Source organism: Hippopotamus amphibius, chromosome 11 (assembly GCF_030028045.1).
Source record: "Hippopotamus amphibius kiboko isolate mHipAmp2 chromosome 11, mHipAmp2.hap2, whole genome shotgun sequence".
Taxonomy (NCBI): Eukaryota; Metazoa; Chordata; class Mammalia; order Artiodactyla; family Hippopotamidae; genus Hippopotamus; species Hippopotamus amphibius.
The window spans coordinates 13,185,960-13,212,442 of NC_080196.1; the positions used below are offsets into that span (position 1 = coordinate 13,185,960).

General features: G+C 38.6%; 1 protein-coding gene across 1 annotated transcript in view; it reads left to right on the forward strand.

The window, feature by feature from the left end:
• CAP2 (cyclase associated actin cytoskeleton regulatory protein 2) overlaps positions 1-18,650 on the forward strand; it is a 127,963-nt gene extending 109,313 nt beyond the window's left edge. Inside the window, exons 8-13 of the mRNA XM_057698592.1 lie at positions 5,933-6,122; positions 7,152-7,327; positions 8,416-8,539; positions 8,634-8,716; positions 14,443-14,583; positions 17,675-18,650. Coding sequence (XP_057554575.1) covers positions 5,933-6,122; positions 7,152-7,327; positions 8,416-8,539; positions 8,634-8,716; positions 14,443-14,583; positions 17,675-17,785 — 825 coding nt within the window. The 3' untranslated portion in view covers positions 17,786-18,650. The remainder of the gene's footprint in view (positions 1-5,932; positions 6,123-7,151; positions 7,328-8,415; positions 8,540-8,633; positions 8,717-14,442; positions 14,584-17,674) is intronic.
• Positions 18,651-26,483: the final 7,833 nt, after the last annotated feature.

The following is a 26,483-nucleotide window of genomic DNA, read 5'->3' on the forward strand; positions in this document are numbered from 1 at the left end:
TTATAGAAGAAACATCGTAACAGAAGCTCTGTTGTGAGGGACAGAATCCACCTGTTCCAAGAGACTGTCACAGGATATTTTGATTTTCTTGGTCTCTGCCTTTTAAGAAATTGGGAACAACACACACCAAGATGTAGGTTGCCAGGCCTATTCTTAAAGTTGGAGATTAATGTTACCTGTATATACATTTCTCCCTCAGTGCTTCTCCTTATAGGACCTCTGTCCTCTACAGAGCATTGGCTGGTGTCACCCCAGCTCTCCTGACCCCATCTTCCTGAGGTGAGCTGGCCACCCCCTCCTTTGTGCCCGCGGTGTTCCCTGTTCATGTGACACACGACACATATCAAACTGCATCTGCAGCTACTGTACTCCCACTACATTATGAGTTTCTTAACAAACAAGGTGTATGCCTACTTCTTCATTGTATACCCGGTTCCTTGCAAGGAGTTCTAGGCAAATGTTGAATGGACAAGTAAGCCTACTTATTCTAATTCACTTTCAGTCTGTTAAAAACGTAGGTTCTATTCAGACCAAATCATCTGCTATCCCTATTGTTAAACTTGAAAAATCTTAGACTTTAAAAGGTGAAAGTTGAAAATTTCCAAAAAATGTAACTATTAAGCAGAAAATCCTAGATGGAAAACTTTTCTTTGTGGTTGATTTTTCTGTTTTCCCCTTAATAGCTATGTTTCACTTTTTGCTTAATTTTGTCACAAAGACATAAAACCTCCATCTAAAAGTACCCTATTAGTCCTACTTTCAACAAACTCAACAAAATGGATAATTGGAGTGCTTTTTGTAGATTATTTAGATCCAACGCTAGACTATACCTGAATTAACAGGATAACTAAGACAATGGTATATGTCATGGGGAATAGAAGTGGTGGTTAATTAAATACGTCAAAACATTGTGGAGATTTCACTTAAGAGCTAGAAATAGTTTATCTTTCAGAATAAAACTTAAATTCCAAAGTAATAAAATGATAGATAATTTTTCAAGTAGCGTTTAATGGAAAAATTCTGATGCACATTAGTACATAAATATATTAAATGTAATATAGTTATATAATTTTATATGTATAGTATACGTAACCAAAACATTACAAGCTTTCCACATGCCACATACAATGGTTTCATTATTTCATAGTTGATAGTTCATATATTTAAAGTCAGAGGAAGCAGCTGTTCCCAGGACAGTTGAAATTAGTTTAGAGAAAGGGATTTGCAGACATTTAAAAAAGTCTTTGTGCCGCCCCCGCCCTGACTCAAAAAAAAAAAATGTAAATAATCAAACATCTGCTCTCTAAATTCATCTTAATAGAACTTTCAAAAGCAGCATTTTTAGGTTTTGTGCTGTGCTCTTACAACATAAGTGACCTTTTGCACCCTGAATATGGTCATTTTGGTTTTGGTTTTGTTTGTTTGTTTGTTTTTAATTACTTTTTATTGGAGTATAGTTGCTTTACAATGTTGTATTAGTGGCCATTTAAATTAATAAATGGCCTTTTTTAAAAAAAAAAAAAGTTGGAAACCATTGTTATAATGGCTTTAATAAAATGTATTTTTCACTTGTTTCCAGTTTGGGGCTCTAAGATACTTCAGGCTCATTTCATCAGGATAAGGTAGCATCTTTAAAAAGCATCTGTGTGGGGATCCCTGCTGTTTCACTCAGGTTAAGCCTTTCCCCCTTCGACTGCCTTTATTTCGGCTCTTATCTCACCTTTACATTCCCGTCTGTGTGACCTTGTGCAAGTCACAGGACATCATAATTCTGTAGGTCCTGAGTCCTTGTTTTGTTTTCGTTTTTTTGTTTTTTGGCCACGCCACGCAGCTTGTGAGATCTTAGTTCCCTGTCCAGGGTTTGAACCTGGGCCCTGGCAGTGAAAGCACGGAGTCCTAACCACTGGACTGTCAGGGAATTCCTGGTCTTGAGTTTTTAGATGTGTAATTCTACACTGTAGAAGTAAAATTGGTAGGGTAAGACACACCATAAAAGATTGTTTTATTGAGGGTTCTTTTAGAAGGACCAGAAATACTCAGATAATTTGCAAGTGAATGGCATCTTTTTATTAAATGTGTTTGTTTTATTCTGCATGTGTAGATCTGACCCCATAGCTTCTACTCTGGGAAATGAATGCAGTCTGCAACCTAATTAAAGGTTATCCCTCTCCGTTTCCTAGAGCAGGTTCAGAGACACTTCCCAGCCCTGGTTCAGCACCACCAGACAAATCTACCCACATGGGAGCTTTTGTCTGTATCCCTGTGCGACCCTAACTCACAGAGTGAGCTGGGTCAAGTCTGCCCCCTTCCAGGGCTCCTTTCCGCTCTTAGCTCCTCTTCCCACGGGGCCCGTATCCCATTGAGAATAAGAAGCAGCAGATTCCTCAACAGGCAGCCGAGGCTGTAGGCTTGATCTGATCCACGCCTTCTCACTCAGTCTAGACAATCTGGTACCTCTGCCATGAGATTTTATCTAAGAAGAAATCACACCCAGAGGCAATGCCCTTAAATCTCCAGTCCCCAGAGAGGGGCCAGGTCCCCATTCCAGAACAACTTGGGCACTAGGCAGGAAACCGAGATTTGGGTGCCAGTACCCCACGCTGGCACCCGTGGGGACTCAGGAAAAGTGAGCAAGGCAAGAGTCCAGTTGCTAGGACCAGGGCACAGAGTCAGGACAAACCAGCGTCCAGGGTGACTTGATGCTGAGATGCCAATGTCAATACTCAAGACTTCTTATATCCCCATGGGATGAAGTCTGGCTCCAGAGTTGGCTGTAGGAGCCCGGTCAGCTGCTAAGGCATTAGAGGGGTGGAGCGCAGAGTAGTGGAGATAAAAAGTAAATTGTTACACCACCTCCCAATATTTCATGTATATTGAAGCCAGAGGCCCAAGAGCAACACTACATGTGTTGGGTAGCCCATACCTCTGGTTTTTTAATTGACTAGTGACTTTTATTTTTGAGAACTTTTATTGAGATACAATTGACATACAATAAACAGCATATATTTAAAGTGTACAATTTGATATTTTTTTTCTTATTAGTAATGTATATATGGCAGTCCCCATCTCCCAATTCATCCCCCCACAACAGGCCCCCCCACCCCCGGCTTTCCCCATTTGGTGTCCATATGTTTGTTCTCTACATCTGTGTCTCAACTAGTAACTTTTTTTTTTTACGTCTGAATATAGCATAAAGGATTTCCCTGAAGATGGCTCTAGAATCAAGCAGATACGTGCTTGAGTTATGTTTCTGCCATTTACTGGCTGTTTAATATTGGGTCCGCCTTTCTGACTTCCTGCTTTATTTTCTGTTAGAGGGGGATTTCAGTCCTAGTATTATTGTGATGACTAAGATGAATCTCAGCACAAAGCATAGAGTGGTTGTTCCCAAACTTGTCTGCACGTTGGAATCACCGAGGGAGCTTCAGAAAATACAGATAGATGCCCGTGTTCCGCCTCCCCAGTGTTCCTGCAGGGTGGCCTGGACTTGGGAATTTCTAACAGATCCCCAGATGATTCTCATATTCAGATAAATTTGGGAACCTTTGGCATAGAGCCTGTCCTACGCTGAGCATGAAATATCTGTTAGATGAGTGGGAACAACCAGTGCCTGGCAAGTACGAGATTTTCCAGAATTCTTGGCTCCCGGCCCTTCCCTGACCGCCTCCCCTCTGTGTCACTGGGACACCTGAGCACAGTGTCGGGCTGTGATTCCACTCGACGTGGCTGCCGCTCCTGCCAGGCACAGGAGAACGCAGAGATCTCCGGTCCGGCATGCCTGCAGGCGGAGGAGAGGAGGAGGCAAAGATAAGTTCATCACAAGCAGCAGCTCATGAGAGCCTGTGCAGGGAACGCCTGGGTTTGTGCGAGGACACTGTATAGAGCGAAGCCCCTGAGCGCTGCTTGTCAAGTCACCCTGGAAACTAGAGCCCAGGCTGGTGCTCTCACTGGGGCGATGCAGGAATGAGCCAGAACGCACAGAGGATAAGCTGAGGGCAGAGTTTCAGCTGGTCCTGGGTTCTCTTATTTTTTTGGCTTTTATAGTCAATGTTTGTTGCAGTAAATCTTTTGTTTGGTGTTCTTGGGTGGGTCATCTGGATGTATCAAAGTTCCAAGAAGTTGCATATGTGGCTTATTGGTTTCAGGGTCCTTTAATGGCTCTTGGAGAGAGGCTCTGAATTCTGAGAGCAAGGGAACCATCTAAGTCATTCTGAGACTTGGAAGCTGGTGTCGTCTCCCCTTTCCACGAAATAGGAGAACTTTAAAGCTTCAGTGTTTCAGATGCGGGCCCTTCACTGACTATTTGAGTTATTATGTGCTTATGAGTAAAAGTAATACTGCGTGGCTCTGAGTGTCTGGAACTGGAATATTGTTTGACGCACAAAGCTTTTATTTTACACTATTTATGATTCAGAGCAAATTCTCAAATTTCACACCAGTGACATAATAAGAAATATTTAAGATAACTGAAAAAAAATTGGTCAGTCTCAAGAACTGTGCAGTCATTTTCTACTTGACTCAAGAATCCTGATGGAGTCAGGCTGTTCTTATAAACAAACAAAAAGAAAATCATAAGTTATAATTTCAGGAGATGAGACCTCCAGCCTACACAGTTTTTAAGATGTGCATTCTCAATAAGAGAAGAATCTTTTATTTTCAGGGTAATTCTACACTTAATAGAGATTATATAAGTACTTTGAAAATAGTGTGGATTTTTTTTTCAACTGAAAACTACCACAGATTAAAAGTTTCTGATATTGACACTTTGTAATACCATGTTGTTTATGAAAATACGGATCTGCTGTCTTTTGTTAATATTTAGCACTTATGTGATGCTTTACATACTGTATTTGGTATTGAAAATACATAAGCCTCAGCCACATTTTCATCACTCTCAATTTTTGAAGTTTCCAATTTTTTTAACTGAGTTAACTTATCCTTCTTTATTATAGGCATACAGTTCTACATGGGGGTTTGGGGTTTTTTTTTTAATAAATTTATTTATTTACTTATTTATTTATTTGTTATTTACTTTGGGGTTTAAAAGTAAGATGGTATATAAAACAAGGTTATCACATATGTGTGTTTCTATCCTACTAATTTTAAGCTCTGTGACAACTTCGGCCATGGGGTCCTCTCAAAACATTGAAACAAATCCCTCTATTGTCTACCACCTTTTACTGACATTTGAATTTGTTAAAACTTCATATTGAAAACAAAGATTGCACTTCACATAGCAGAGAAAAGAATAAGCATAGGTCTTGCTCAGGCAAAATACAATTTTCTCTGGTTTACTAACAGTCAGCATTAGATGAACCAAAGCATCAGAAGGATCCTGGACCCTCATCACTTTGTGTTTGACAGGCATCCAGGTCACATGTGGTCCTCACTTGGGGTTCAGTTTGAGGCATGCATACTTGAAAAATGAGTTCCACAGAGTTTCAGTATCCTTTTCTTTAGCTGCTCTAAAAGCTAACCACTGAATATTCTCTCTCTCTCTCTCTCTGTCTTTCTCATTGGTGATTGCAATTCCCAGTGTCCCCAAAAGAATCCTCTTATTAGTTGGACCACTTTTTTCTTATGATTATCAATTGGCCAAAGCCCAGTTCCATTCATTTCCTGAGCTTTGGACATGAACCTGTGAATATGGCTTTGTTTGCCTTTGAGTTGGTGGTGTGAATCCAGCTCACGCAGCTTCCACTGACAGGGCTGTACGGCTACGTCGTGCTCCGTGTTCCCAAGATAAACCCCTGTTCAGTCCCAGGTATTCCCAAACAGACCCATGATGCACAGGTGTACCCCTGGGTGCCCTTTGTGAATCTCAAACCCCACGCCCTCATTGACAACAGGTTCTAAGTGATGTTGGCAGAATCCCAGCTGTCAGCGAGGACATCATCTCAATAGAATGCTTTCCATCTTCTCTCTCCCACAGGGTCCAGTAGCATCAACTGCAGCAGCATTGTCTGCCCTCTCCCTTGGGCCTGGCCTTCCTCCACCCCCACCTCCTCCACCTCCTCCAGGGCCACCTCCACTTTTTGAGAGTGAGGGCAGAAATGAGGAGACCTCCCCTTCACGCTCAGCTTTATTTGCACAGCTTAACCAAGGGGAAGCAATTACGAAAGGTGAGAAAACCAGACCGTGAGGCTGTCTCCCTCCGGCTCCAGGCACACAGATCCCTCGGAGCCCACCATGATGGATACATCATTCCATCCCAGTCCCTACTACACAGGGAGCTGTGTGTTCTTAATCTCAAAGTAGATGGGCTCAGTGGGCTGTTGGGTGGGTCAGAAAGAAGAACTCAGAGATTCTAGGTTCTGCATTGACCACTGCACCATAACGCCACTTCAGCCCCTGGTGCTTCAGCACCAGCTACAACCAGGGCATCAAGTGAAATAAAAATGACAGATAATAGAACCTCTGTCCTCAGAGGTGTAGGGGCTTGTCAAAGAATTATATCATTGAACTACTGTTGTGAATGGTTAATTTTTTTTAATCATATGCTTAATAAAATCATGCTGCCAAATACTTAAGGCAGATGTGTTTTTGCTTTGCAAGGGTCATAGGAATTATGATGTAAGTGTTTCTGTGTGCTGTTCTGGGAGCTAAGAGCCAAAAATTCTAACTATTTCTCTGGCTCCAACTGGCTGCATTGTCCCCTCATCTACAAAGGAAGGGAATGGACTCGTAACCCTGAAATCAATTCCATACTCTGACCTATGCTTACTGAAATGCCCTAATTTTTTAGACTAGATCTAGGAAATGAGTTAGCGATGACAGAAGTAAATCATGGAATCCTTTCTGGTGAGGTGGTTTGCATTTTGCATAATGTTTATCCATTAGCTTATCTCCTTCAAGAACAGGTTCCTCAAGGGAAATTTCTTGACGATCCAGTGGTTAGGACTCTGCGCTTCCGCTGCAGGGGGCATGAGTTCGCTCCCTGGTCAGGGAACTAAGATCCTGCAGACTTACGGGGCTTCTATTAACGCTAAACTTATGTAGGTCTCAGACACTGCATGCTAACCTTGAGAAAACACTCGACTGTTATGAAAAGAGCATTACCAGTGCTGTTCACATCGTGTGGATCCAAGAAGTTAGGGACATTTCCCTTTGCATAAAATGTAAAGAAATGTGTCTCTGTGTTACCTTCCCAGGGCTCCGGCATGTTACAGATGACAAGAAGACGTACAAGAATCCCAGCCTACGGGCTCATGGAGGACAAACTCTATCTCCTACCAAAAGCCACACTCCAGGCCCCAAGTCTCCCCAGTCTCATCCTCCTAAGAAACATGCTCCTGTATTAGGGTTGGAAGGGAAAAAATGGAGAGTGGTGAGTGAAGCCCTTTAACTTTATTCCTGACATGCTCCAATGAAAGGAGCAACAGCTAAACCGCTTGCCAGGGTCTTAGGGATTTCCTAGTGAAATGACAGAGGCCAGAGTCACTGGCTAGAATAGAAACCAGGGCCTTTCTGAATGCTTCCATAAATGTTTTTTGGTTTTCATTATTCTCATGCATTTTTTTCTTCAACTTTTTAAGAATTATGTTTTTAATTGTGGTAAAGGAGACAACACAAAATTTACCATCTTAACATCTAAGTGTACAGTTAAATGTACAGTTAAGTACATTCACACTGTTGTGCAACCATCACCACCATCCATCCGCAGAACTCTTTTCATCTGGTACAACTGAAACTCTGTACCCCTTAAACTATAATTCCCCATTCCCCCTCCCATCATCTCCTGGCAACCAACTTTCTACTTTCTGTCTCTATGAATTTTACTCCTTTATCTGTAAACTTTGAATCTGTACCTCATCCATTGTAGGATCTACTGTAGGATATTTCATTCTATTCCACTGACCAAGGTGCTGATATAACCTACTGCTTCACCCACCACTTTCACCATTGTCTGAGCAGGACAGAGACACTTTGAATGTGGATGGAAGCAGGTGCCCCTGCCAATCCAGGGGGCTTCCCTAGAGATGAAGGAACAAAGTCCCCAGAAGTGTTGTCGTGGTCTGAAAATACACCAGGACTTACACCACTGTTGTGAGCCTTGCTAGTCTATTTGTCCAACTCCTATCTGTAGATATTGCTACAGCATCAAGTCCAGACTCAATGTGCAGACTCAACCAAAAGCTCCCACATCCCTGCTCCAGTCCCCACCCACTAGCCAGGGTGTCTGATGGCTGCCTGTCTGCAAATCGATGCCGACCCCGCTTCCAAGCAGCCATTTCTTTCATTCCCAACATTACAGTGACAAAGTCAGACCTGTGGTTTAGTCTGTAAGAAAATGGTTCCTAAAGAAAGGACATATGGAGAAGCTGTAATTGGTGAAGGCTCCACAGTAATTTCAGTATGCAGTGGACTTAATTTGCATATCCTTATATTTAATATCTGCATATGTTTTCATTTTAGGAGTATCAAGAGGACAGGAATGACCTTGTGATTTCAGAGACTGAACTGAGACAGGTGGCTTACATTTTCAAATGCAACAAGTCTACTCTACAGATAAAAGGGAAAATTAATTCCATTATAATTGGTAGGGCAGAACTATGGGTCTGTACTTACTCTGATAAGTTGCTTTGTATAAATATGCGGTATGTATTTAGTAGATTGATTATTTTCTTTCCTAGACAACTGTAAGAAGTTTGGCCTGGTGTTTGACAATGCAGTGGGCATTGTGGAAGTGATCAACTCCAAGGACATTCAAATGCAGGTAAGTGACCGTTTCAACCACACCCAGCCCCCACTACCTATGGCTTTGCCTAGACCATCCTCTCTGTTTACAAGGGGCCCTCCACATCCACCTAGAAAACACTTATTCTCTTTCCCTCTAGACACAGCTCTGTCTTCACCTCCTCTCTGAAGCCCACTCTTACTTCTTAGACAGTGTTAATTCCCCCTTTTCAACCTCTTATAGTATCCTATCTTGTACAGCCATGACTAGTTTACCATTTCTATTTCAAGGACAGCTAATTAATCTTTACAGCTCCAGAAATTTGCACAGTACTTGTACATAGTAGGTGTCCAATAAATGAGTGATGAGTGAGTGATTGGAATGAGTGAACCAAAATACTAAGAGATCCTCCTAGCGTAATGGTACCATGCTGGAAAGAATTTATTTCTCTCAGGAAAAATTGGTTCTGGGTAAAGTTTTTCTGAAGAGTCAATGAAATTATCAGAAAAACAACCTGGAAAGTAGGATTGCAATTGAATTTTTAAAACAGAAGAAAATCTGCACTGTTTTAGCAATTTTGATTTAGCCAAATGGGATTTTATAATATGCCAAAAGCTAAATAACTTCTTACTTTGGCCAGCTTTAACTACTGTCTTTGATTATACCCTTTTCATGTTGTTAATCACTCCTTATTATCTGATGTTTCCTGATAATGTGTGTTAAAGTTGCTCTTCTAGTTTTATAGATTGTTCTCTTTGGTTTTGTTAGGCTTTTCACTGCTGTCCCTTTTAACTAGAGTTTGTGTATTCAATAGTTGGCACCTACATGGAGATATATTTTAGGACCCTACATGCAGGAAAAAAATATCTAATCTCTACCTCATACCATACATAAAAGTAAAGTCCTAATTGTGAAAAGAAATACTTCTAAACTTTGAAAATAAAATACAGAAGAAAATAAGAGTCAAAAAGAAATTAATTAGAGTCAAAAAGCACAAACTATAAAGAAAAGAACCGGTAAATCTAACCACATTAAAACTTATGTGTTCAACAGAAGACATCATATACAAAGCTAAAACACAAGGCACGTATTGAAGAAAGATACTTGCAATTCAGATAATCAAAAAGGATTTATAACCAGAATTTATAAAGAACTTAACACAAATCAAGAAGAAGGTGACTAATAACCCAGTGGAAAAATGGGCAAAGCATATTAGGGCAATTCAGAGAAGAAAAAGCTGAAGTGTTTGATAAATATATAAAAATATGCATAACCTGCCAAATAGAAGGAGAAATGCAGATTAATTTGATATATCTTCTTACACTCATCGGTTTTGAATTCAGACTGTCCTTACTTTGCAAGGGGCATGTTCGCTGAAACTCATGCATATTGGAACTGTGCAGCTGGAGACTGCCTGTATATTAAAATTCTCATGGTGCAAGAGTGGTTATGAGAACCCTGATATATAGTGTTGGGAGAGTAAAACTATTATACTCACTGTGCAGAGCAAATTGGTACCATCTAATAAAGTCAAAGACAGTCATAGCCTATAACCGAGCAATTTCACTCTTAGGTGTGTACACTAAAGAAGCTCTAGTACATGTGTTGATGAGACGTGAAAATGTTTATTGCAGTATTATTCATAATGGCAACAAAACCAAAAACAACTTAAATGTCCAGCTGCTAAATGAATAATTTCCACCTAATAGAATGTTGTACAGTAGTTAAGTAAATGACTAAACTACACTTACATGTATAAAAATAGGGCAACCTCAGAAGCAACCTTGAATGATAAAGGCAAATTACAGAACAGCAGGCAGTGTATAATGTGTCCCTTTATATAAAGGTCAAAAACATGTAAAACAGTACGCACATATGAAATATACTTATGAGGGCTTAAATTCACCTTAAGAGACAAACCTGCTGTGAATTGTAAACAGAAAATTCAGAAGAGAAGTTACATCTGTGGAGGGAAGGAGGGAGGACAGTGAGATGGTGGATGGTAGAGAGGGGGCTTCAACTCTATTGTAAGATGATAGTCCTAAAAAAAGGCAAATGAGCCAAGATGTTAAACTCTGATAAAGCTGTTTGTATATATATAAAAATATATATATATAAATATATATATATTAAAATATATATATATTTTACATATTTGCTATATTCTTTCTTTGCTGCTATTTTTGAAGTATGTCATAAATTGTTAAAACTATGGGCCTTAAAATAATCTGGAAGGATAAATCACAGTTATCTACCCAAGAGGGACAGAAACTTGGCAGCATGGTTCAGAAACAAGGGAGAGACATTTTTTTTTTAAAGCTCTTTATTGGACTATAATTGCTTTACACTGTTGTGCCAGTTTTTGAGGTAAACCAAAGTGAATCAGCTGTATTTATACATATATCCCCATATCCCCACCCTCCTGCGACTCCCTCCCACCCTCCCTGTCCTGGCCCTCTAAGGCATCCCCCATCGTCTCCTTATGTTCTGCAGGAACTTCCCACAAGCTATCTATCTTACATTTGGTAGTGTATATACTACCAAAGAGTCAATGCTACTCTTTCACTTCGTCCCAGCTTCCCCTTTGCCCCCGCCACCCACCCTGTGTGCTCAAGTCCATTCTCTACATCTGCATCTTTATTCTTGCCCTGTCACTGGGTTCATCAGTACCATCTTTTTTTTTAGATTCCGTATATATGAGTTAGCATACAGTATTTGTTTTTCTCTTTCTGGCTTACTTCACTCTGTATGACAGACTCTAGGTCTATCCACCTCATTACATATAGCTCCATTTCATTCCATTTTATGGCTGAGTAATATTCCATTGTATATATGTGCCACATCTTCTTTATCCATTCATCTGTTGATGGGCATTTAGGTTGCTTCCATGTCCTGGCTATTGTAAATAGTGCTGCAATGAACATTATGGTACATGTTTCTTTTTAGATTATGGTTTTCTCTGGGTATATGCCAAGTAGTGGGATTGCTGGGTCATATGGTAATTCCATTTTTAGTTTTTTAAGGAACCTCCAAACTGTTTTCCATAGTGGCTGTACCAACTTACATTCCCACCAACAGTGCAGGAGAGTTCCCTTTTCTCCACACCTTCTCCAACATTTGTTGTTTCTAGTTTTTTGATGATGGCCATTCTGACTGGTGTGAGGTGATAACCTCATTGTGGCTTTGACTTGCATTTCTCCAATGATTAGTGATGTTGACCATCTTTACATGTGTTTGTTAGCCATCTGTATGTCTTCTTTGGAGAAATGTCTGTTTAGGTCTTCTGCCCATTTGTGGATTGGGTTATTTGCTTTTTTGGTATTAAGCTGCATGAGCTGCTTGTATATTTTGGAGATTAATCCTTTGTCCGTTGCTTCTTTGGCAAATATTTTCTCCTATTCTGAGGGTTGTCTTCTTGTCTTGTTTATGGTTTCTTTCACTGTGCAAAAGCTTTTAAGTTTCATTAGGTCCCATTTGTTTATTCTTGATTTTATTTCCATTGTTCTAGGAGGTGGGTCAAAAAGGATCTTACTTTGATGTATGTCACAGAGTGTTGTGCCTATGTTTTCCTCTAAGAGTTTTATAGTATCTGGCCTTACATGTAGGTCTTTAATCCATTTTGAGTTTATTTTTGTGTATGGGAGACACATTTTACTGAACACTTTTCAAACTTCTGGATGTTCAAACCAAGTGAATGTCATTACCTATTTAAAATATTTAATAAATGATTTTAAAACGGCCTGAACACAATAAAGACAGAAAGCAGATTAGTGCAGCCTGCCTGGGGATGAGGACAGAGATTGACTGTAAATGGGCATTAGGGATATTTGGGGGATGATGGAAATATTCTGAAACTGAATTGAAGTGATGGTTGCAGAAATTCACTAAATATCATTCAATTGTACACTGAAGGCAGGTGAATTTTATGTCTGCACATTTTACTTCGATAATGTTAAAAAGATTGAAAGAAAGAAAAGGGCATGGAGAAAAGTTCATCTGATTTAGTACAGTAATTCTGTTTTTTGGCAAACCATCCTAGAAAAATAGTACAAATTATGGGAGAAAGAAGAGACTAAGATATTATGTGGAAATTTTTTTTTTAATTATAGAGAAATAAATTTAAGGAAAAAAAAGTTAATACAGATACGTGTATTAAACGCTAGAGCATTGGCCTGGGCAAAGCCGTGCATCACCTGTCACTCAACAGAGGAGCTGCTTTTCAGCCCAGTTGTCCTGATAAGAAACAATCTCTGTTCTCAAAATGTTTACAGACAACCAGGGATAAAGGCATGTACTGTATACAATTTACTCTAAGGAAGCATTGACTAAAAATGCTGTGGAAATGACAATTCTTAGACTATCAGGGCTATTTAAAAAATTCTGTTTTTAATATTTTCAGATAAATAGATGTTTTAGCATGTTTAATGTAATACAGCGATATATAAACAAAAATAAAATGTCAGCATAATGTGCTATCCTCATGTGGCCCCACTCTGTCTTGTAAATTAATCGCCTAAGACACACTAACACTTTACTTCTTTCCCTTTGCTTGCCTGGTATTCATACAGTTCTGGTCACTATGGAAATGCCCTTCATGATATTAAAATAAATCAAGAGATTGCCAAAATATTACTGTTGACACATTCTTGATATATACATATAGGTATTATTTTATTTTATTCATGGCAAAGCCCTGTGCTTACCTGACCTTAAACTACCTCTGCCTCTTTTCTTCTTTTTTTTTTTTTTGGCACTGGGGCTCAGTTCCAACTCAGTGTCCAGTTTCTACGGGAGAGGAGAAAACAGAGAAACCTGGCTAGACTCCCCTAAGGAATTCTTTACATAACCTACACCATCACAGGAATTGATCCTTTAATTTGCAACCCAGCCTTTTCTTTAGGGTGAAAGACGAGATGTCGTTATCACTTCAATTACCATTACAAGAAGGAAAATTATAGAGTTGTAGTATGGTCGTTGGGGGAACAGTCTGCGCTTGTAGAGATTTTGGGGGGGATGTCTGAAAACTGACTGTTAAAAAAGAAATTTAAAACTTATCAGAATTTTTATAGCACTTGATATTTGTAACAATACAAAGAACCACCTCCTCTTGTGTATGCTACTAATTACCTATACAATGGGTAGCCTGAACCACATCTCCAGTTTTGGCTCCTGAAATGAAAAGATTTCAAAATACCTAGACACTCATTATCTCATTTAAGCTTCATATTCAGCCAGTGAGTTTTTATCTAGCAAAGGACTTACGTGAAAAGAATTGTAGTGTTTCTTATTTATTCTTATTTAGATTCAGGAAAAATCTACTCAGTTACAGAATAATGTCTTTACTCTTAAGTAACAATATTTGTGCGTGTTTTAATTCGTTTCCTAGAGATTTGTCAAAACTAAAATTTTAAGCACATAAAAGCAAATGCATCTTGTTTCTTTTATCATGAAATCAAATATATGTTTCAAATCCACTAACAGGGTTGTGAAACTTTTTCTGAACATTTAGCTGCTGTTTTCAAATTAATCCCTTTATTTTGTGTCAGGAAAGAGACCCTGAGGTTTGAGAATCCCCTTGTGTGGTCCTTTCATTCTGTCCCCAAATGACACCAGCCTCTGGTTGTTGGAGATGTTGTTGTCAACCAGCCTCTCCAGCCTGACCCAGCTATTCCTAATGCTTGGTTAGGCCCATGGACTGTACTTATTTGGGGCATTGGAATTTCTATTTATTTGCTTTGGCCCTAGATTTTTTTTTTCTATTTCAGGTAATGGGGAAAGTGCCAACAATTTCCATTAATAAGACAGAAGGCTGCCACATATACCTCAGTGAAGACGCATTAGACTGTGAGATTGTGAGTGCCAAGTCATCGGAAATGAATATACTTATCCCTCGGAATGATGATTATGTAAGTACCTTTTAAAAGACTGTAAAGAATTTTTCATTATTGGGGCTTCCTAGGTGGCGCAGTGGTTGGGAATCCACCTGCCAATGCAGAGGACATGAGTTCAATCCCTGCTCCAGGAAGATCCCACATGCCGTGGAGCAACTAAGCCTGTGTGCCAAAAAAAAAAAAAAAGAATTTTTTGTTATTAACATTCTTAGAGACTGATTAATCACCTACCAACCTTTGAGCTTCCTTTGTAGAATAATTCACCGGCAGGAGATGAGTTCAGAGAGTGTCCTTTCACATATCTGCTCCCCTGTTAGTTTCTTGACGATGCCCAGTCCTGGATTTGTGATTCTCAAAGCATTTTCCTAATAATTACCTTAATGGGCTAGTTCTTATCAAATAGTGTACCAGACGTCTGAGTTCATATTATTTACGACTAAATGTTTTTGCTGTGGTGGAGGCAAACAGAAGAGAGGGAGAAACACTTTGGGGGAAGAAAAGGAGGGAAAGGAAGTAATAATAAGTGGACCTATTTGTATAGGTGTGCTTACGTCGGTGCTTCTCAAGCCCAGTATGAGAATCAGCTGGGAAGTGTGATGACAATACCAGCTCCCAAACTTTGCACCCAGAGCTTGGATTCAGGAGGCTTGGAGTGGGCCCAGGAATCTGTAGTTTTAATATACCTAGGCAATTCTGATGTCATCAGTGCATCCAGTGACCCTTCTGAGAAACACTAGCCTAAGCCACCATGTATTTTGTTTGTCTCCTTTCCCCAACAAATCAGTCTCTAAAAGAAGCAAGCAGATATTCTGACATATTGAAAATATAAATACATTTTCTGCATCACGCAGTGTGATGGACTTTCTGGTTGTTGCCATTTGAAAGCAATGTATTGCTTCCTACTAGTTGTTGCTTCTTGAAAGTAGATAAATAAATCCGGAGATCATTCCCTCTGGTTCTAACTGTGCAAGGAAGCAGTGAATTGGGAAGGATGGGCGAAAACATAAGTTAGGCACACCTTTGAAAGAGGAGCCCCCGTTAGCCCGTGGGTCAGTCACTGGCCGTCTGCACAGCAGTCAGCACTTGGGTTAATCTCCTTAGGCAGACAACTAGATTGCTGCCATGTTCTCCTTTCCCCACCTGCCAGTAAGCACTGCCCAGGCACACATGACATATTGCAGCCCAGAATTCATCATTTAAGTCTAAAAAACAAAACTCCACAAGCACTGGGCCATGCTTCACTAGGTATCTGGACAGCCTAACCCTGAGCTAGAGATGTATCTCCTCTTGGGCTCTCCACCTAAAAAAAACAAAAAAGAAAACAAAACTACTGAAGAGCTAAAGCCAATACAGAACAGCTTCAGAAGAGGAAGGCCAAAAAATTAGGGTGATTCCTGGCCTTTGCAGCTGTTTAAGCAGAAGGCTCAGCTGCCTGGGACCTGGCTGGATCTGCTAAGAAAAGCAATGGGGGTCTGAACGAGCACTCCGGGCTAATTAAACTAGAATCCCTGGATGTGGTACCCAGACATCTGTACTGGTGAAAGCTTCCCAGGAGATTCCAACATGGAGCCAAGATTGAGATCCACTGACCTAAAGGATAAGTATAGCTCAAAATCTGAGCTTTCATGCTGAAAACATAAAGTCTCCCCTCTGTGTGAATTATCTTGCGCCTTCTGTCCATGGCCCTCTTCATACATTTTCCAGTTGGGGGTAGTAGGGAGCAACACGGAGGTCCTGCCATGGGCATTGTAATCTGGAAGTAGATGGTAGGGATGATTCATCCTGAAAGGAATCAGTCTTCCAGAGAAGATCTGTCATCACGTTACCATCACGTCACTCCCAAGAAAGATGAGGAACAGCTGTAGTGCAGTTACAGTCAAAGAGATGCCTCCACCCTGGATCATCCTCCACCTGGCTTGGTACTTAAGAGCAAACACCAAGCCTGGGTTACTCATCCAGAAGAACCCCAGAAAGGATGTGAGACACACACACACACACACACACACACATACACACACACTAGGTCATTCAGACTGCAGCTTCTTTGCTTTATCTTAAGACTCCATTAAAGATGTCACTCAAAGTGGAGAATTCACCACTCATGATAGAAAGGGCCTTCCCTTTAAAGTAAGTAAATGAATAGCTTCTTCCAAAAGAAACATCCGGATCCTACATCTAGGGAGAGATGTGTTCGTGTGTGTATTCCACTGAAACGTCGCATCTCACTGACAGATAAGCACAGGCAACAGTTTATCACACTGCAGTGCAGGTACGGGAAGTCCATGGAGGCCACAGAGCCAGGGCTAAGGGGACAGCTTCTCACCTTCCTTTTCTGCCCTCTTGTGCAATGACTAGGGAATCACTCTCTGGGGAAAGGAGAGATCCCAAAGTAATTTTGACTATTGTGCATTTTTCTTTGTGTTTCTGTACGTATATGAGTGTGTATGTGTGTGTGTTGGGGGGGGTGGCATGTGTGCATGTATTTCCCAAGGGGAAGAGTGGGAGAGCAGGATGGAGGGTAACAAATTTATATACAACTTGCAGCACATTTGTATATTTCATCAACGAGTAGGCATAACCCCGGGATGAAGCCCTTACTCAGTGTGACTGGGGACCAGCAGCCTCAGCATCCCTTTGGAACTTGTGGGAAATGCAGATTGTCATCCTCTTTCCCAGATCTACTGAATCAGAGTCCGCCTTTCCACAAGATGCCCTGTTGATTGCTGTGCATGTTTGAGTTTGGTGCAGAGTCATGGGTAAGAGCAGATGTCTAAGGTTTGAACTCTGGCTGCTCAGAGGCTTGACCTCTCGGGCCTCTGTTTCCTGTAGATGACATGTTAATAATATCTGGCTCTTAGCGTTCTTGCAGGGATTAACTGAGTTCACATATATCCAGTGCTTCGCAGAATGCCTGGTCCTTAGTAAGTGCTAGCATTAATGAGGATGCTGACAGGCCGTCACAGAGCTGACACGTGACCATGCATCGCTCCCTGATGCAGGTTTGGGTTCCATAAAATGTCTTTGTCCTTCATGTGACACTCATCAGCCTTCCATCTGTTTGCAAAGGCTGGGTTTAAATAACGTTGTTCTTTTTGCCTTTCTCCAGAGAGAATTTCCCGTTCCTGAACAGTTCAAGACAGCATGGGATGGGTCCAAATTGGTCACTGAACCTACAGAAATTATGGTTTCTGAGAGACCACCGAAACCCCTGACCTGAATCCTGCCACCCCCATCAAAAAAACAAACAAAAACAGCAGCATAAAAGACCTAGAAGTTGCAGTAGCACCTACTGCTTTAGTTTTGGCCTCCAATAATTCTGTGCTATAGAAACAGCATCATTTCTGGCACGCCTTCGTGGGCATTTTGAAATATTTAACATTTCTTCATGATTTGCCTTTGTGTGTGATTTGAGTTCCACATGATGACTTGTGAGCATTATATATTTAAAGGGAAAAAAAGATAATTCTGTTCCCCTCATATCATTATCACAGTAGCTAAGAAGTAAAAATATTGCATGACTCACGTTTACACTTATGCTTAATTGCTAGTTGAAAAATAAAACCCTTGAGAATCTAAGATGTACATTTTTATCTTTTAGACAGTTTCCATATATGTGGTAGTAGTGTGCTCTAAAAAATGTACGATTTTTGTTTGCTTATTTTTACCACCTTTATCAGCATGAATACACTGTCAGCCTGAACACATATTTCAACCCATATTTTTAAAAAACATGAAGTGCCATACTAAGAACCGTATCCAGTTTCTTGGTCCTTGAAAAGACCTGTATTCTTTAAAGTTACCAAAAACCAAAAGTAAACTCTAATGATGTATCTTAAATATTTTTTTCCATGTCACTTGGAAAACGTTTACTTTTCTGAGATTTTTATGCCAAAAGATTGATGGACAAAGCAGGGCGTTTTTTGCTCTATGTAATACCTCACAATTTTGCTCTAGGAACAAGCTCAGTTGTTTTCCAGTTTTGAACCTGTGAAATATCAGATGCCTTGTAAGTGATGTCTTTAATGTTTTAATATAGACTTTCTTCTTTCCCACTTGCCAGACTTGCTAACCAGTCTCAAAAATGAAAGTGAAAAAGCCATAGTTACATTACAACTTCTAAAACCGAAGGAATCGTTTGTTGGCTTGGCTTGCTGCTCCTGTTTTATAGTATCGATAGTACATGCTTTTTCAACAGAAGAGTAACTCTGATACTCCTTTCTATCTCTTTAGTACATAGTGCTGAAAACCTGCAACTTCTTGAATCACATGCAATGAATTGTAGTATAATGCTTGCAGACCCAATACAAGCATATATATTGTGCCTATTACAGCCTTTGGAATACATCATTTCCGTTTTTTAAATATCTTCTATAACCAGATAGTACTCAAATTACTAATGCTCGTGTACCACAGTTTTGCTATAAAAGTTTTTGTCCATATGAATAATGTTGTGGCTTTAGTAAATATCTTTTTTTCAATTGTAAACTTATTCTGAAATAAAGTAAAATTCTAATTGTTAAAATACTGTGATGAATTCAGGGTGTTAAAATTTTTTTCCTCTTTGATTTGCCCCTTGCTCGTATGTCAACTTTAAGAAATACGGCTGAGCTTTTCTAGTTGAATTAGAGGATTTATCCAGCATGCTATCCGCTTCCCTGAAGAATAGCTTCTTCTAGGTAAATATCAGATTTATGGCAATTGCAGTTGGAACAATTGTCAGAAAAGTCTAGAATCAAAAATTTTTTTAATTTAACTATAGTTGATTTACAATATTGCATTAGTTTCAGGTGTACAGCATAGTGATTCAGTTATATTTTTTGCAGATTGTATTCTGTTATAGGTTGTTACAAGATATTGAATATAATTTTCTGTGCTATACAATAAATCCTTGTTGCTTATCTATTTTATGTATAGTAGTTTGTATCTGTTAATCCCATACTTCTAATTTATCCCTCTCCCCCACTCTTCCCTTTGATAACCATAAGTTTTCTGTGTCTGTGAATCTTTGTGTGTTGCATATATTCACAGATTCATTTGTATTATTTTTTAGATTATACACATAAGTGATATATAGTACTTATCTTTCTCTGACTTATTTCAGTAAGCATAATATTCTCTAGGTCTATCCATGTTGCTGCAAATGGCAGTATTTCTTTTTTTTTATGGCTGAGTAGTGTTCCATTTTATATATATATATATATATATATACACACCACATCTTAGGCCAATCATCTATTGATGGGCACTTAAGTTGTTTCTGCGTGTTAGCTATTGTAAATAGTGCTACTATGAACATTGGGGTGCATGTATCTTTACAAATTAGAGTTTTTCTTTTTTTCTGGATATATACCCAGGAGTGGGATTGCTGGATCATATGGTACTCTATTTTTAGTTTTTTAAGGAACCTCCATAGTGGTTGCACCAGTTTACATTCCCACCAATAGGTAGGAAGGTTCCCTTTTCTCCACACCCTCCCCAGAATTTATTATTTATAGACTTTTTGATGATAGCCATTCTGACTGGCGTGAGGTGATACCACATTGTGGTTTTGATTTGTATTTCTCTAATAGTTAGCAATGTTGAGCATTTTTCACATCTCTGTTGGCCATCTGTATGTCTTCTTTGGATAAATGTCTGTTTAGGTCTCCTGCCCATTTTTTGATTGGGTTGTTTGTTTGTGTGTTTAATTGAGTTGTATGAGCTGTTTGTATATTTTTGGATATTAACTCCTTGTAGGTCACATCATTTGCAAATATTTTCTCCCATTCCATAGGTCTTTTTGTTTTGTTGATGGTTTCCTTTGCTATGCAAAAGCTTTTAAGTTTGATTAGGTCCCATTTGTTTATTTTTGCTTTTATTTCTTTTGCCTTGGGAGATTGATCTAAGAAAATATTGTTACAATTTATGTAAAAGAATGTTTTGCCTGCATTCTCTTCTAGGAGTTTAATGGTGTCAAGTCTTACATTTAGGTCTTTAAACCATTTTGAGTTTATTTTTGTGTGTGGTGTGAGGGAATGTTCTAATTTCATTGATTTATGTGTAACTGTCCAGCTTTCCCAACACCACTTGTTGAAGAGACTGTCTTTTTTCCATTGTATATTCTTGTCTCCTTTGCCGTAGATTAATTGTTGGTAGGTGTATGGGTTTATTTCTGGGCTCTCTATTCTGTCCCATTGATCTATATGTCTGTTTTTGTTCCCATACCATGCTGGGTTTTTTTATAAGATAAATTTATAATTTTTCTGACCAAAGTGCAGTGATTTTTAAATCTTCTTAAACAGCTATGGAAAAAAAGTATTGAGTAAAATAAAATAAAACACAAATGGGAAATTTAACCATTAGATGTCTTCTACCATGCTGTTTTAATTACTGTACCTTTGTAGTATAATCTTAAGTCTGGAAGGGTTGTACCTCCAGCTTTGTTCTTTTTTCTCAGGATTGCTTTGGCAATTCTGGGTCTTTCAGGGTTCCATATAAATTTTAATATTATTTGCTCTAGTTCTGTGAAAAATGTCATGGGTATTTTGATAGGGATTGCATTAAATCTGTAGATTGCTTTGTGTAGTATGGCCATTTTAACTATTAATTCTTTCAGTCCAAGAGCATGGGTTATCTTTCCATTCCTATGAATCTTCTTCAGTTTCCTTTCTCAGTGTTTTATAGTTTTCAGCATATAGGTCTTTCACCTCCTTGGTTAAGTTTATTGGGTACTATTTTTTTAACATGATTTTATACAGGATTTTTTTTTTAATTTCTCTTTCTGATATCTCATTATTAGTGTAAAGAAATGCAACAGATTTCTGTATATTAATCTTCTACTACCTTGCTGAATTCACTTATTAGTTCTAGTAGTTTTTGTGTGGATTTAGGGTTCTCTATATAGAATATCATGTCATCTGCAAACAGTGACAGTTAGAATCCATATTTGTAATTTTTAAGGCCTCTTCACTGAGAAAATCCCCCTCGTTGATCTCTGTTAATGTAAACATCCCAGAAAATAAATGTAGGTTATAAATATAATAGAGTATTATATATACTTTATAATTAAATATATAAGTAACTTTTATAATAAATTTATAGATTTCTTGAGGAAAAAAAATTTAAGTAGGGAGAAAAGACTATCTGAAAAATGCTGTATACCTATTACATAGTAATAATTTTACGATGAGAAATAAGTTCACTCAGAATTCTTGGAATCTGTCAACCAGCTTTGGACTTGGCATCAGCCTTTCAAAATACTTCACTGCAGATATTGAAAATCTGCATTTGAGGTTCACAGAATTATTTTACCAGCCTTGATGGCTTAAATCACCTACTAGCTTTTAGAGTAGGTTGGATTTGTTGAAAAAGAAAAAGAGAAAACAAAAACCAAAAAAACCTTTGGCAATGTATAAGAAAACAATTACCAAAGACAACATTCCATTTCCAATATGTTTTTTTTCTTGCACTTTGTTGAATTCCAGTGTTACCAATGCTATGACCTAATAAATATTGTCAAAGGGGTAAGAAATCCATACTTTGCAGAATTGTGTGCTGTACACATTCACAAAAAGTCAAAACAAAAGTGTGCCAGAAAATTAATGCCAAGGGTCTCCTATATCTCTTTACTTTGTAATAATACAAAGCATAATTTATATGATCAAAATGATAACATAATCCAAAAGAATCCTTGAAAATCCTCTCCTTGGTGATACTGTCTCCATTATAGTCTTCCTTTCACAGCAAGGCATCTTGAAGTGAGTAGTCAGTACTAACCACTTCTTGTCTGTGAAAATTATTTCTAGAACTGGTAAGAAATACACTTAGTTTTATTTACTCTTTCATTCATTGAAAATATCCACCTCAACTTCCTAGAATCTAGATGTGTTTATCAAAGGAATCCCCTCATTTTAAAAATGAAAAAGCCAAGGTCCAGTGACATTAACTTACGTAAAGACAAGCAGTCAGTTAGAGTGAGGAGTAGAGTGTGTGAGCGTGCACACACACACACACACACCCCTTTTAATCACTCTTTTGATGTGGCTTCTAGTCTCACCAAGTTTCAGAAACTCTCAAAGGGCATTAAATTCAGTGGCTTTCTCTCATTCCTCATCCATTGAGATTCTTTTTTTTTTTTTTATTTTTTATTTTTGGGGGGGTACACCAGGTTTTTTTTGTTTTGTTTTAATTTATTTGGTTGCACCAGGTCTTAATTGTGGCAGCCAGTCTCCTTAGTTGTGGCATGTGAACTCTTAGTTGTGGCATGCCTGTGGGATCTAGTTCCCTGACCAGGGATCGAACCCAGGCTCCCTGCATTGGGAGCTCAGAGTCTTAACTACTGCACTACCAGGGACGTCCCCACTGAGATTCTTGATGCTTCTCTTTTCTCATTAAACTTCCTTTGATTTTGTGATACACAATATGCTTCTCTGACTCTTGTCCCTTCCACTGGCCCCCTCCTCTCAAATGCGTACTCATCTGCCTTAACTTCATCTATTACCTCTATGTAGATGACTCCCCAAATCAAATCCATCTCACCAGATTCTTAACTCCCAATGTCCACAGCGTATTTCAACCTGCGTGTCCCAACTTCATTCAACATGGCTAAAATTAATAATATCGCCCACGCATACCATATTTTCCTCTTTTGCATTTCTGGTTTCAGTCGTAGACTCCTCATCCCTTTTGTCATAGATGTAAAATCAGCCGTTTCCTGTGATAGGAAACTGTGAAATAGAACCAGGATGTGAAGGGAACCATTGTTCAGGCTTGAACGTGTATAGCTCGGGGCATCTTTGTGACACTTGATTGGAAATGGAGACTAGGTGAAGGGTCTGGAGTCTTTTCATTGTGTCTGATACCAAATCCTTAAGAATCATTTCATAAGTATAATATTTTTAAAAATGACTTTCATTGAAATGTTCATTTCAAAAGAATTATCTTAAACCATTGGCACTTTCTGTACCACTTGAGATACAGATATAATTTTAAAGGCTTTAATTGCCTCAACTGAGAAAAGCTGATTTTATAGTCTTTCACAGATTTCTTTTGCAAGTTTAACCATTTTAATGTTTCTGTGTATGATGAAGCTTACATCTATGCTACAAGCGGAAAGTAAACCAGCTCAGATTAGCCCTTGATAATTCATCCATATGTCTCCAAATGGTTTTTGTTCCTGTACTGTTCATAACTTGGCACAGAATATGTAACTAATGAAGGATAATGTTTGCCTGTTGGTAGAGAATTGTTTTCAGGTTTCCCTCCAATACAAGGTATTTATATTTAAAGATAATTTTTGCCTAAAAGTACCATTTTGAATATTTGAGTTCTAACTCTGCTTTTATTTTAATATCTTGCTTTTTAGGATCATCATAGTTAAAAAATGATACCTCATGCTTACACGAAGATCCAGATGAAAGAAACACATCACTGACCACACTTACTAAACCACAATACTAATTGTTAAATTTCATTCACCAATATCATTAGGAGTTTTTCTTTGAAATTCAATTAGTAATTTCCCATGATGTCAGTAATTCATCTTGGAAACTAAACAGAAGGTACACGTTTAAAATTTTTTGTTATTTTTAATAACTCTGTGGCCTCATTTCAATCATAAGTCAAGAAACTTATAGTAGGACGTCTTCCCATGAACACAACAGTGCTGTAGATTTGTTTGGTAAGAATGAGATTTGTCTGGGAAGACTGCTGTCCTGCTCACGGTCGCTACAGGGCATAATCGTGCCCACGCAGAACGAATGGTACACATCCCTAGCAGGGGTGAGCTCATGACACATGTTCCCCAGGAGCTGCCCTGCATGCCGCTGATGTTATGACACCCCGTGCTTCAGGTATTCCTCTTCTGCTGAAAAGCTACAGAGAGAATAGCAGAGTTAGGCAGATGCAGACAGTCAGTTCCAGGGGGAGTGATTGCCTTTTGCAATCAAGCATGATAAAGTCTACGATCCTTTATGGATATTTAAAGACATTATCCTGTAGCATTACTAAAAGATGTATGGAAATCCAGAGAAATATTTTACAAGAGCCACGTATGATATGTATCTTCAGGAAAGTGTTATGTTTATGGCCATAGGATGTTTAAAGGAGTTGTAAGTTGTGTATGTTCTCCATATCCTGGGATAGAGAAAAGTTGGATAAAATAACCAGGAGTTTCTGCCACCATTGTGAATCTCACTTCTTTAGCTGTGACTGTAATAGCAAATCGAAACAGATTTTTATATTTAGCTGGCTAACTTAAGCAAAAAGAAATTAATTGAATATGCCTATTGAAAAAGAAATAGTATTTGAAAACCTAAGCTATCCAAATTACCCATCCAAATTACCTGACTAAATAAGTGCTCAGTACTTTACTATATGTTCATTCACGGGTCATGTATAATTGTTTGAAGAATTTAAAAAGAGTATTTTAATATAAGCCCATTCAGTGGATGTGGATTCAGGGAGTGATGTCCCGTCATTAACAACTAAAAGCTGGTTCTCTGGAGAGTTATCAAAATGTCCTCTCCTTTGTTAGCATCTAAAATAATTACACCAGCAATATGGTCTACATTCTGCAGGCTGTTGCTACCAACTGGTTAGACAACTATTTTATCAAATTAAATTAATTCCATACTCTTTAGTTTACAAAAATAAATCTCTCTTCAACATCTACCAGACAGACATATTTCCAACAGAACTTATCTTCAGGGAGAAAAGCACACACTTCATTAACTCTTCAAAAAAGTAAAATAAGTGTTGCATTAATCTGAAAGAACTTTGGCATGGAATCAGAGGATATAGTTTCCATTCTGGATCTGCCACTAACCAGAGGTATGCCCATTTGACAAATGCCTGTGACACCTTTAAAGACATGTAATTCTTTAAAATGAGATCAATGTGTTGAAATGTTTTTCAAACATAATTAAACAAATATACAACAAGACTGCCTGTGGCAGAGTCACTAGTTGTCCACCAAAATCTATTCTTCTTTCCTAACTAGGCTACATTGCCCAATCTCCATTGCAGTCTGATGGCTATGTGACTAGATGCTCCTTGAGGGAATGTGAGTATTAAGTAACATAAATCCCACTTCAGCACTTAGTCTTTTAAGAGAGCATATTTTCTCATGTTCCTTTTCCCTTCCACCAGCCAGATCCTGGATGTGGCAACCAGCCTCAATCATGCAGATGACAGTATGCTCTTATTAGGCAAGAATAACAAGTTAGAAGGAGCCTGGGTCCCTGAGTCACAATATGGAAGACAGCCACTCACTGACCTGAACCTACTTTAGGTAGTTACATGGGAAGTAAACTTACCTTGTGATTAAACTGTTACATATTTGGCTTTATTTATCAGAAAAGGTTAGTCTATCAAAACTATTATGCTATCCAAGAAACCCCTGATTTACTGATTCAGTCATTAGAAATATCTTTAAAGAATTTGAAAGATGTGCAGAATACATTAAGTACAATGAGCGTATGTCAGAAGAGCAGGTTGTAAGAACATTTTTTATTAAAATGTATGTCAATTAAAAGAACTATATTTGTATATAAAGGTATGTAGATATATATTTGATGAGAGTTTAGTACAGTTTAGTGGTTGGGAGCATGGATCCTAGTTTTATCACTCACTGGCTGTATGGTTTGGGGGGAAAAAAATCACAACTTCTCTACACTTTGGTTTGGTCATCTCTAATATAGCAATGATAATAACAGTACTTACCTATTGGGTTGTTTTAGGGAGTAAATGAATTAATATATGCATCGCATATAGTAAAGATTATAGAAGCTTTAGTTACTATTATTCTCATCATTATAGCATAGAGAAAACAGAGAAAGATACACACTAAAATGCCAGCAAGGCTATCTTTGGAGCATGGGGTTGAAGGAAAGAATCTTTTCATTTTCTATTCTATTCTTATTGTTTGAATTTGTCAG